Source organism: Centrocercus urophasianus, unplaced genomic scaffold, assembly GCF_019232065.1.
Source record: "Centrocercus urophasianus isolate 14NV4802_14NV808 unplaced genomic scaffold, USGS_Curo_1.0 seq_31, whole genome shotgun sequence".
In the NCBI taxonomy this organism is placed as follows: Eukaryota; Metazoa; Chordata; class Aves; order Galliformes; family Phasianidae; genus Centrocercus; species Centrocercus urophasianus.
In genome coordinates this window covers 5390851-5403780 of record NW_024884878.1, presented here as the reverse complement: position 1 = coordinate 5403780, position 12930 = coordinate 5390851, and the positions used below count along the sequence as shown (strand labels likewise).

General features: G+C 44.8%; 1 protein-coding gene and 1 long non-coding RNA gene across 2 annotated transcripts; one reads left to right on the top strand and one right to left on the bottom strand.

The window, feature by feature from the left end:
• Positions 1–7445: 7445 nt before the first annotated feature.
• Positions 7446–7838, bottom strand: LOC122166016. Its single transcript, XR_006170646.1, has 2 exons — positions 7740–7838; positions 7446–7673 (listed from the first exon to the last, which is right to left on the bottom strand). It is a non-coding gene; the product is annotated as an uncharacterized LOC122166016 (long non-coding RNA).
• A 108-nt stretch (positions 7839–7946) lies between these two features.
• Positions 7947–12666, top strand: LOC122165995 (E3 ubiquitin-protein ligase Topors-like). The gene is made up of 2 exons (XM_042829424.1): positions 7947–8108; positions 8899–12666. Exons 1-2 carry the CDS (start codon positions 7947–7949, stop codon positions 12103–12105), a joined length of 3369 nt encoding a protein of 1122 aa, XP_042685358.1. The 3' UTR covers positions 12106–12666.
• The last annotated feature ends 264 nt before the right edge of the window (positions 12667–12930 follow it).

The window sequence follows — 12930 nt, the reverse complement described above, 5'->3', positions numbered from 1 at the left end:
CATCAGTCTTATTGTTTCTTCATTTTGGCCTTTCACACACCACCAGGAGGGAAAGAAGCATTTATTTCAGTGAAAAATGCGATTCTGGAAATGTAAATTATCAGCAGGCTGCAGGCATGGCTTGCTCTCCCCTAAAATTAATTGTAGCTCGCTTGTATTTAGCACATGATATTGTCCATTTAATTTAGCACTGAAGTTTTAGAAGGATTTCTAGAGCATCGTTTACAATTTCATTACCCACTTTCAAGAGCAAAAAACAGCATAAGTGAGCAAACATTTAATTCAGCAGCAGCAGAGAACATGCCAATTAAGCAGCAAGAGAAATCCTAGTAAGCCATTTCAGAAATTGCTTCTCAGACTTGAAGTGTGCATTCTTCAAATAAACATTGGTACTCTTTTCCCAGAAAGAAACGTTTAGTATTTATCATCAACATTAATGGGCCTGTAAGAATTATGTTGGCCAATGAGAAGATTGCACTAGGATTGAAGTAGTTTTGAGATGCAGTTATGTAACTTTCTTCCTGTTGCATAAAGTCTTCCTAATTTCAGTTTATCTAAAGAAAAAAAAAAATTACAGAACATCCAACTTACTTATTCATAGATTTACTGTGAGTGGATCTTGTGCAGACAACACAATCAGGAGTCTTCACCCAAGTCTGCTGAGATCCATGCTAAGAAATGTAAGTTTTCTGATTTTTTTTTAACTGTATATTCAAAAAAAGTCAGTTATCAAAGATACAACTGCTTCATGAAGCATATGAAGTTATATATTTCTGCACAGACTTTGTGCTAATACATATTAACATCCTCTTTTTGGCTGGAAAAGTAACTTTTTTTCTGAATTCTCAACAATGTGATAATGTTTGTTGTGAAACCTCTCTTTTTATTGAAGCCCAAAATTTCCTGTGCAGCTGTCTTTTCATTTTTTCCCCCATTGGAAGGAAGAACTAACATACTATTCAGAAAGGAAGAACCTCTGCGAGGCAGTAGGCAGATCCATCTGTGTGAGTGGCACAGCCTGTTGTCCTGAGGAGAGAATGAGGACTCCTCTCTGGTTTGGTTTGGTTTGGTTTGGTTTGGGCAGAGATGACACCTGCATTCCTGGACCCCACACCTCTTGGTTCTTTACCAAAGTGAAACCCTCTTACTCACAGTGAACGAAATCTGCAGGCTGCAGCCCTGTGTGGTTTACAGCAAAGCATATGAGTTAAATGAACTACCTTTTCAGCTTGCACATCGCTCCTGACAGTTGTCACTAATAGCATAAAAATGGAAACCGGGGCTAAAATGTTTATGTTGCTCAGTGTATTTCTGTATCCATGACATACCCAAGCAGCTCTACTATATGCTCAACATTTACTAAGGTGGAGCTTGTTGGTTTGGCCTCATCGACACTGATGGGATTATTTGCCCCACATAAGGTCTGGGCTTTAATCTACTAGGGGAAGCCTCTCTTCCCATTCCTCCCCCTTTTCTTACACTACAGTTTTCACCTCCTGGCATTAGGCATGCTCTGCCTGCTACAAAATGTGTTGTCCAGTCACAGTTACAGCTGGAAAATGATAGTATAGAGGACAGAGTGTGTTATCATGTGCCTAGAGCCTCTAGAAATGTTAAGGTACAGCTGGATGACTGCAGCTGTTGCAAAAAGATAAGTATGGTTATCAAGCTGCCTAGCTAGACAAGCATTTAAATAGTACAGCCCTTTTTTTTTTTTTTTTTTTTTTTTTTTTGGCCTGTATTTGAGTTATACTGCTGGCATTGAGCTCATGCTTTATGACGAAAACCGATATATATTTAGTCTTAACTGCAGTTCATCATTTCTTAAATATTTCAGTGAATTTTGGTTACTTTGCTACTTGAATCAGCGTAAGTATGGAGTCAAAATACCATTTGGAAAAGAGGTCTAGGAAGAAATCTCAACCAAAAAAATTAGTATGTTGAGTTAAAACATATTGTCATATTGTCTGTAATTACTAACAGAGATTTTAAGACTAAAGCCACACCAAAGGATGAAGTAAACACTGTCCCTGTCTGCTGGCAATATTCTGCTCTCAGCTGCTGTTATCATTTTGAAATAATCCTCATCTGAGTGGAAGAGAATACCTTCTGCTGCACCTCAGCATGACTGCTGTCCTCTTGCTCTTCCATGCGATGACTTGTCACTGAGGAGGAAGCTCAAGGAGCTCACTGCATATGTTCTGCCATCTTACCAAGTTCTGAAATTGCCTTCAGAGCAGTCCTGCATGGTCACAAATCTGTACTCAGTTAAAAGATTGTTGTGACATTATTATTAGAAATCGCTGCAGCAACAGCTTGCCAAATGAACCGTTAAAAGCAAGCCAGATTCACTGAACCACAATAAAATTCATTAAAGCTTGCTTTGGGCAACATACGGTCTTTGAAGGTCTTTATCTTTTTAACCATTTGTTTCTTTCAGTGTCTGTGGCAAAGCTTTCTACTTCTCTGAATGTAAGTACTAATAACACATTCCATTTAGTGACATGATTGTTGGTGGTGTGTCATTGTTAAATCAGTCTATAGACAAACATAATTGTGAATTAGGTGGGAGGAAAAAAAGGTCTCTGAAGTAAATGTTATATTCTTTCTGCTTGGGGAAGTCTGCATAAAACTTTTTGCTTGTTGGTCTTCAGGCTGACGTTTCATAGATGCAAAGCCATTTTTACTTCAGATGACAAAACAGAAGGTCCAATCCCAACCCTTGTAAGGAGAGGACTCACAATTTTCAACCCACTGTGCAAAATGCAGGCAGTAGCTTGCCTGTGCTTCGAAGCATATGCCAACACTGCCATCTAGCTTCTGCAGATGCTTTTGTATGCTGCTGCTTCATTTTAGCTGATGACATTTACGTGCTTTGTAGCTTTATCAAGCCACTGGCAGCAGCCAGGGCAGCTTAACATTGGTTTCTGTTCAGAACTATGTATTCCTTTCCACCATGATATATTAAATGCACACAGTGTGGGTTGAGTGATGGCAGATGATTGCAGCAAACAGGAAGAAACCTGTAGTAGCATTGCAGTCAGAAACCACCCTTGCATTTGAAATAAAGAATTGCAGCTCTTCAGTCCAAATTTTTATGTGATTTTTGGCAGCATCACCACTCAGACAATGCAGTCCTATGTCTGTTCTGTATTTTTAATCAGGAAGCTTTGGTAATGTCTCCCAGCACACACCACCCTGTTTGTTTCTGGTTTCTTCCACTGTGCTGCGCCTCTCTCTTACCCTTTTTCCTGCTCCTGTGCCATACACCCTTTTTTGTCTTTCACCACAAAACTGCAGGACTGTCTTTAGGACTATATACATTTCACGGGCAGTCAATACCAAAATTTTTTAAAAAGGCATCCTTTTACCAAGCTGTGAGCGTGTGTATATTTACCAAAATCTGTATTTATACTGCTCTTAGGATTCAGGTAATCTTGCATGAAAAACAGGACAATAAAAGTATACAGTTATTGAGCAGACAAAGGGCACTGTTCAGCTGTGGTTTGAACTTGAGTAATTTCTCCATTTTCAAACAGTCTGTAATGCAGGAATTAAGCAATTATATTCCTGCTGCCTTGCTGTTATAATTTGGGTGAAATTGTTTATCACCGGTAGATGAAGGTGATTTAAGGCAGAACTCAGCCCACCATTTTCTGCTTGGCTGATTATTTTATTTCCATTTTTTGACATTTTTTTCAACTGTCTTCATTAAATAACTCAGCTACAACATTAGCTATGCTTACACACTCTTGTCAACCTTGTAATTAACACGTAGGGGTACTAACATGAGGCACGGATATATTTGAAAGGGAATCTTTTGTATCTGCAGAAGCAGCTATGAGTGTGACTGCATTCCTGGATGAATCAATTAATCATTTCATTAACTTAAAGTGCCTCTTAGCGATGCTTATCAAAAGCATCAAAATCACAATCTTCCCAAACAATCCCCTGAAGCCCAAGCAAACAAACAAAACACTTTATGACTAACAAACATGCATGTTGCTGTCATAAATAGGGCAACACTTTATTTAAAAAATAAATAACAAGATCTGAAGGGTGTTTCATCAGCATTATGAATATGTTCCCTTAGGGATGAAAGGCATCAGAACAGCCATCTCAGGTGATAGCATCAAATGGTTAATACTGCCTGAACATAATTTTTGCTTGCTGTACCACTTTGGACAGGAAATGTTTTCTGCTCTTCACTGCATCTTTGTGGGTAAGGAGAGCTGACTGCTGCCAGCTGGATGCTAAGCATGGGTCTGGGTCCTTCCTGCAACACCCTGAATGCAAGCATAAGTGATTTGCATGTGTTCCTTTAGAGAGGGGATCTCAGCTTATAAATAAATAAGTCACCAAAACTGCACAGGAACTGAATTTTTAACACTGCTGATGATGGTACAGTGAGATTATATTGTTTTATATCGGGAGACTAGCTATCTACTGAAGGTTTTCTTAAATAACTAGTCGGAACCTAATCCTGGACAAGGACCCTTATGGCTTTGGCCTCATGACAATGCGTAAGTTCTGGGCAGAAGCTTAAATTCAGTGAATATTTTCTCCAATGCGACGAACAGCTGAATCTAAACCACAGGTTTCTGGGATTTCTGTCCTTACATGGATCTCTTTGTTGCAAGGTTTGTGGTGATCTGAACAGCACAACAGAGAGGTCTGTCCTCTTGAAGGGCTGGTTTCAACCCTTTGGAGTGCATCTAATTTTAATTCTTTCTCACAAAGCTGCTGTTACTAGGCAAGCAACAGAGGCCAGCAGAAAGTTCGAGTGATGGAAACTACAAGCTGTGCCCTCCCCTCTACTCTTGAAAGGGACATTTCCCCACCTCTGCAGAGACTTTCATCCCACTCCTTCGCTACCTGGGAGAGCTGTTTTGTGCTCCTATCATCACCTTGGCATATCTTCAGCTCACATCTGGACAGAGCACTGAGGATTTCCACAGCCAACAGTGACTCAGGCGTGCCGCTTGCATAGGACAGAGAAAAGGAAGGACAAGGCAAGGCACAGAAGCTCTTGAGACAGTTTTCAACCTGCAGAACATCACGCTGCTTTTTTAGTTCTTTTTTAGTTAGCGTAGTACAGTAATTGTGGATAATCTTTCTGCCTCCTTGCTGTTACAGGGCAATAGTTTATTCAGTTGCAGGAAGTTTCTGGGCATCTCATATCTTTGATGTGAGCAGCTGTGGGCTCACACTTCCTGTGATCAGGGACAAAGAGCAGCTCCAGCTTTTTGGGGACTACTGGAGATACTTTCCTCAGCACAGGTCTGCCATTCACTGCGAGCAGGGAAACTGCCTAGACTCAGAAGCAATGATGTGGAGTGCTTCTCCATCTGGTGGCTGCTCACCGGTAAAACAGTTCTGGGTGGCGGATGCTCAGCCTCTCTGTTTGCATAAAAACACACAGCACTGCTGAACTCATGACAGTTTTCATGTATTTGTGAGGATCTGTTAAAAATAAACAAACAAAAACAACACACACATCCACACACGCCAAAAAACAAACAAACAAAACCAACACAAATCGAATGGTGTAAGCCACTGATTGAATTATTTGCCACTGCAGTGGCTGACAAGGAACTGTCCTCCATCTCTCATTTGACTGCCCTGCTGTCAGAGCAGCACCCACCTCCCCATGGGGCCTGAAGGCCAGGTGTAGGGTCATGCCTCCTGCTCTACTTCCAATGGTGATGCCAAAAGGCCCAATGGCTTGGGGAGCAAAGCCTGAAGAGGTTCACAGGTCTGGTGAGGTGAATCAGCACAGTGCATGGTTTGGGAGAGAAATCACCAGATTTCTGTTCTTCCCATCCATGCAGAAAAACACCTCGCCTCATGAGTCCCTCCTCACTGTACTGGAGCTTTTCACAATACAAATTCTAGATGCTGTGACAAGAAATTGATTATGTTTAAGCTGGACAGACTTCTTCATGTTTGTTTGAACAATAATGAACAATATTGAACAATAATGCAACAAATCTCTTGCACCTGACCCAATTCTCTGTGCCCAGCCTACACTGTTCTCTCTTGGAAAATGTGGACAGTAATGAAAATTGCAGCTAAATACTTTGGATAGTTGTTCTATTTGCTGTGCTACCTCCCCCATCAAGAGCACCTTCAGCTACCCATTTGGTGACTCCAGTGTCACAGTACTCCAAGTGGCTCCCAACTTACCTAAGAAATGACACGCACAGTGCATTTAGGAAGTAGGCCAAATGAGAACCATCTGCATCAGTATCCCTCTTTTTATGCTATCAAGAGAAGCAGATAAGTTTCCTAGTGGCAGTAATGGATGTAGTTAATGATTTCAGCCTTAGCTCCTAGGACAGAACTAGTGTGTGTGTCCAAGGTGCAGCAATTGGCACAACTAGTATGAGTAAAGCAAAAGCAAGCACCAGCACCAGGACTGCTAGTCACAGCATATATCTGGTATTGGCAAGCCAAAGTGTTAGCACCACTGCCAGACCCCACACATCTGCAGAGGAATGCAATTTGATAGCAAACTTTTAGGTTGGCTGGTTGGTAATACCTCTGCCCAGCAAATGGGCAAGGATACAGATGGGTAGAGAGGCCTGCCTGGCTGTGTGGAGTGGAGTGAGTATCTGTAGGACGACAGCAGAAGTACATGTGCATTTGGGATGACACCAAGCTGGTGAGTATGAAACCAATGAGCACGAGCTCTGCCAAAGAGGACATGGGCTACTGGTAGATGGCAAGGTGAACATGAGCCAGCAGAGTGCTCCTGTAGCCCAGAAAGCCAGCTGGATCCTGGGCTGCATCAAATGAAACATAGCCAGCAAGCTGAGGAAGGTGATCCTGTCTCTCTACTCTGCACTGGTGAGACCTCAATTGGAGCACTGCACCCAGGTGGGGAATACTCAGGACAGGAGAGATGTGGACCTGTTACAGTGCAACTAGAGGAGGGCCACAAAAATGACCCAGGGGATGGAACACCACGCCTATGAGGACAGGCTGAGAGAGCTGGGACTGTTCTGCCTGGAGAAGGCATTGGGGAGGGGGTACAGAAGCTGACAGATTCTTAGGCAGTGCCTGCTTTGACAAGAAAAGCAAAAATAATTTTCAATTAAAAGAGGGTAGATACAGACTAGATGTAAGGAAAAAATTATTTACAAAAAGGGTACAAACAGGTTGCCCAGAGTGATGCTGGATGCCCCATCCTTGGAGACACTCAAGGCCAGGCTAGACCTGGCTCTGGCACACTGATGGGCTGCAGGTGTCCCTGTTCGTTGCAGGGCAGTTGGACTAGAGGGCCTTTAGCGGTCCCTTCCAACTCAAACAAATGTATCTTTCCACATATATTTATATTTCTGTACACAGACGCTGTGGAAGGCAGCCTGCCGACTGCAGCCTCACTCTCCCCGCCTACCTCTCCCTCCCCGACACGCGATGTAACAAATCAATAAGGAGCGGACTTTTAAGCTCGTCGTTTTTTCACGAAAGCAGCTCAGCCTTTATTCGCCCAGGTGACCGTGCAGCTCCTCCCGTCCTCCGACGGCTCCCTCGGAGACCACGCCGCCGTCCTCCCGCTCCGCCTATGGCAGCCGAGGCACCGCCAGCTCGCCCTGCAGCTGCCGCCGCGCCGCCTCCCGGGCCCCGTACAGGACGTAGCCCCAGGAAAGCAGCACCACAGCGGCCAGCACCTAGGAGGCCAAAGGTTAGCAGCAGCCTCAAGCCGCCTCTCCCGGCACCCCCCAGCCCCCACGCACCAGGCGGTAGAGCGGGCGCGGATCGCGCCGTCCCTGCGGATCCATGGCGGGCAGCTGCCGCTTCCGTACGGCAGTACGGCGCCGCCAGGTAGAGCGGAAGTGACGTATGAAACCCTCGACCGGTTCCGCTGACGCCAGCAGGGCGCCGCCCCGCCGGCGGCGGGGGCGGAGGCAATCGTTCCCGTGGCAACGCCACTTCCGCCGACGATGTCGGAGCCGCCGCGAGGTGTGGCGAAGGCCGCCCGCCGCCGCCGCCATCCCGCGGGGGAGGAGCGGCGGAACGGGCCGGGCAGCATTTGCGGCCGGCCTCGGCACGGGCTGAAGACGCCATCGGGCCGGACTCGGGCTCGGAGTGAGGGCTCGGCAGAGGTGAGCGCGGTTTTCGGCCCGACTGGAGGTTCGGGGCGGACCCGTGTGGTGGAGCGTATCCGTGCGGGGACCGCTGCGGGCCCGCAGCTGCCAGTGGCGGTCGCGGCCGGCGGGGAGGGTGCTGCCGTGGAAGCAGCGCGGGCGCTTGTCTGCAGCGGTTCGCAGCGTCCGAGGACAGCGCTGGTCCCCTACTTTGAATAGGCGGATTTATTGCTCGGTTCAGTCGACGGCCTGGCGGAACAAAGGGGCTGTGGGTCTGTGGGTGGGTGCGGGGTAACGCCCGGCTGCGGTATCATCCGAGCAAGAACGGTTCAGTGCGTTCCTGGACCAGTCTTCTGGTCCAGCAAGCTGTACAAGGTGCACTCAGCACAACTGGACCAGCTATATGCAAACAGAACCAATTTTTTTCAAAAGGTAACAGTAGCTTCTTCCATCGTACATTTCTAAATGCTGGTTTTTTTTGGGAAATGTGCTTTGGAGGATTCTGTGTGAATCCTAAACTTACCAAAGTGGGGAGTAGGGGGAAGACAGACTTATGGTTTGTTTGTGTTATATCCACCAGCATCATTTAGGCTCCATTTAAATCTTGCAGCACTGGAAAACCTGATTTTAATGTGAAGAGAAGCAAGCAAAGCAGTTAAGTTGTGCTGCTTCTCTGTTTAGTATTCTCTCAGAACTAATGCTGGTGTTTTCAACCTTATTGGGTGACTGTTGTATGTTTCTGTGTATAGACTTAAATGCTTCTTTCTCTCAGGAAGAATAGTGATCTTTTTGTCTCTTTCTTTTGTAGAGCACAACTAATACAGCCAAGGAGTTTTCAGAAGACAGCAGTTTTTTGCCAAAGGCTAGCAATAGCAAGGTGCACCAGACCATGCCAACAGATGCCTCTCCTGACTCTAAGTGCCCCATTTGCTTGGACAGATTTGACAACGTTGCCTATTTAGATCGTTGCTTGCACAGATTCTGCTTCCGTTGTGTCCAGGAATGGTCAAAAAACAAAGCAGAATGCCCACTCTGCAAACAGCCTTTCTTCTCTATTTTCCATACAGTTCGTGCTGAAGATGATTTTAAGGAATACATACTCAGACCTTCAGAAAATGGTTCTTTTGCCAGCCCTGATGGCCGGAGATTTCGTTACCGTACCACCTTAACGAGGGAACGTCGCACTTCCTCTTACCATCGAGGCAGTTCCTCTTCTCGAAGGACGCTGTCCCCTCCGGATAATGGGATTTTGTTTGAAGGGTTGTCAAGCCAACCTGTGCGGCAGAGAGATGGAGAGATTCAGCAGATGATAAGAAGGCTGGCCTCACGTAGGCAGGCTAGTGCAGAGGGCAGATCTCTGCGGCAGATCCAGGAGGAGGACATGATAAACTTCCGCAGAGCCCTGTACCGCACTGGCATGCGTGTTCGTAGCATTCAGGATGGTGGCCGCTATCGAGACATTTCTGCAGAGTTCTTCCGCCACAACCCTGCCTGCCTACACAGGCTGGTTCCCTGGCTGAAGCGAGAGCTTACAGTGCTGTTTGGTGCCCATGGTTCTTTAGTTAATATTGTGCAACATATCATCATGAGTAATGTGACCAGGTATGATCTGGAAAGCCAGGCTTTTGCTGATGATTTAAAGCCATTCTTACTGAATCGGACTGATCACTTCCTACATGAATTCATCAGTTTTGCCCGATGTCCTTTTAACTTAGAGGCATATGATCAGCATGCCAATTATGACTGTCCCGCGCCATCGTATGATGAAGGGAGCCGCTCAGACTCATCAATTATTACAATCTCTCCAGATGAGGCAGATCCTCAAGGGCCAGAACACAGTTCATCCATGTCTGGGGTTGGTCAGGCCCCTTGGGATGATGAAACTCCAGGGCCTTCTTATTCCATTTCGGAAGAGGTTCGTGCCACTGTAGCTTCTCCTCTAGAGATGTCAGAAAGTTCTGATGAGGATTCTGCTAGGAAAAGAACCACACTGCATCCTCAGTTACAGGCTGGTATTGACTCCAACGAGAGTGACTCTTCATCAGACAATTGTGTTATCGTTGGGTATGTTAAACCATTAGCTGAGAGGACACCAGAACTGGTTGAGCTGTCCTCAGACTCTGAGGAGTCCATCAGGGAGGAGAAGAGAGAAAATGTGAAGAAAGAGCAGTCAATTCAGGGTCGCAGTTGGAGTGACAGTGAACCAAGCAGGGCTTCATCACCTCGCTCCCCCCTGTACAAGGAGAATGTGAGTAGTTGTAGGAGCTCCTTGTCCTCTGCAGTTGAGAAGACAGAGTCAAAGACTGATGAGAAGAACAAAGATAAAATAAAAGATTTTTCTCCACACCACTCAGTCTGGAGTCCATTTCCAGAGACAGACACCATTTCTTCTCCCTATAGAAAAAATGAAAGTAAAGTAAAAAATTTATCTCCACTGGATTCGATCAGGAGCCTGTCTCCAGAGACAGACACCATTTGCTCTCCTTATAGTAAGAACAAAGGTAAAGTAAAAGATCTGTCTCCACTGGACTCAGTTAGGAGCCTGTCTCCAGAAACGGACACTGTTTGTTCTCCTTACAGTCACCAATTGTCCAGAAAGAGAAACACCAGGAGTCCTCAGTCTTATTCACAGAACAGTCGTGACAGTCATGGCCATCGGTCTAGGAGGGATCATCCCAGCAAATGTCAGTCTAAAAAAAGACGATCAAGAAGCAGAGATGGTAGTGAACATAGGAGCAAAAGAAGCAGGAGGAGGTCAAGAACTTGTGACACGAGCCTTTCTCTAAAAAGCCAGAGGGGCTCTCTTAGTCGTGAGAGCACTACATCCAGAGAGGTAAGCAGATCACGGTCACGTAGCAAAGGCCATGGCAGAAGGAGGTCAAGGAGCAGAGACAGTGATTATTACTATAGAAGAGACAATTACCAAAGTAGATACCAGTGGGGTTATGCCTTTTATAGTCGAAAGACAATTGGAGATGGCTCCTCGTGCAGGAAGAGGACTCAGTCTAAGGCTCACTATTCAAGGCAATCTGCTAGTCCAGAATTCAGGATACGATCTTTTACTGAAAGAACAGACCCGCGTAGCCAGAGGGGATTACATGAGAGACATTACTACTATTATGAACGATGCAGATCAAGGAGTCGATCAAGCACCAGGTCAAGGACCCCTTCTGGAGGGACAGACAGATTGAAAAGTGAAAAGCCTGGTGGAAAGAGGAAGTACAAAACTCGACACTTGGAGAATGCAGCGAAGGAGAGCACTAGTCTGGAGAGAGAAAAGGACCCCAAGAAAACTTTCTCAAGGTTTCGTGACTGCTGCAAAAATGAAGACAGCCTTTCAGACAATCAAGCAAGTAGTGAAACAAAGCATAAGAAAAAGAAGAAAAGGATGAGAAGCCCAAGTGTGGAAATAGTCTATGAAGGCAAAGTGACAGACACAATGAAGCATGCTAAGAAAAAAAAGAAGAAGCATAAGAGGAAACATCGAAAACATCACATGAGTAACTCAACACATTCTTCTCCAGTGGTTATTACCATTGACAGTGATAGTAGCAAGGAGCCAGAAAGTACTGAATGCGATAGCAGTGTTACTTGGACTGGCACAACTCACTTGAATGAGAGGGAATGTGAGTCTCCAACTTCTTTCCTGGGGATTACAGGATGTGAAGATATTTACAGAGTGAGTAAAGGAAAGGAAACTAGAGGAGTAGTGAAAAAATGCAGTGTTCCTACCAGAGGAAGGGACTTAGATGGTGACATCAGAAATCCTGGAGGTGAGCTTGTGGAAGTAACGGAAAGAGGTGATCGAAGTCTTGACTTAGCTGATACAGCAGGCAGTAACACAGAAACTGTAGTTAGTCACAGTCAAGAAGCACAAGCAGCACCTTCTGGTCAACTGTCTTCCCCTAGGACTTCCTTACTAGGGCATCCAGAGAGACCACCACTGATACTAAGACTGCCAAAGAGACTTGTCAACAGACCTTGTTGGTTTGAGTCCCTTGAAAAAAACATGTAGCATATTTTATGCTGAACAATCCTTAAAATTGTGAATTTGTTTCTAATTATGTTTTTCTCCTATAAGAACAAAGCACCAGGTGTTTTTCTGTGTGTGTGTGTGTGTGTGTGTGTGTGTGTGTGTGTGTGTGTTTAAAAGTGTCTGGGAAATGTTTAAACCCATTGAATGTTTATGCACTTTTATGTCAAGTAAGTATAGGAGTATAGGAGCTTGATGATCTGTTAAGGTCTCTTTGGAAGCTAGGATTTTGTAAAGCCATCCTGTATGTAATATACATCCACAGAGTACTTCAAAGCTGTGTTTAAAAAAAAAAAAGTCATAAACCAAAAGACAGTGAATACACTTTATGGGGATTGCTCTTGTTACAGAGGAAGGTTGCTTAGTTCATAAAAAATGAATCAGGCTAAATTGTATATCATTTTGATCTGGTTTAAGTTGATCTCTGTGGAAAAGCAGTAAGCTATTTCCACATACATACTGAACGGCACTTCCAGTAACATGAGTTATGTGAATATCTTAATAAAGCAATAAGAGTTTTTGTTTAAAAAAAAATGAATGTAAATCCATTTGTGCTGAGAGGGGTACTCCAGACTGGAAGATTATCAGCTTCCAACTCACTGAAAGCAGGAACACTTTTACACTTTTGATCACATTCTTCAGGATCTGTCTAGTTTTGAATGTTCAACAGCTTCTCTGTCTACTTCTTCTAATATCAGACTACTCCCATGGGATTTTTTTTCTCCACGTGTCCTTCTCATGTTTCTATATCTGCCAACTCACATCCTGTTACTGTGCAACACTGGCAGCTTCTCCCAACCTCACTGC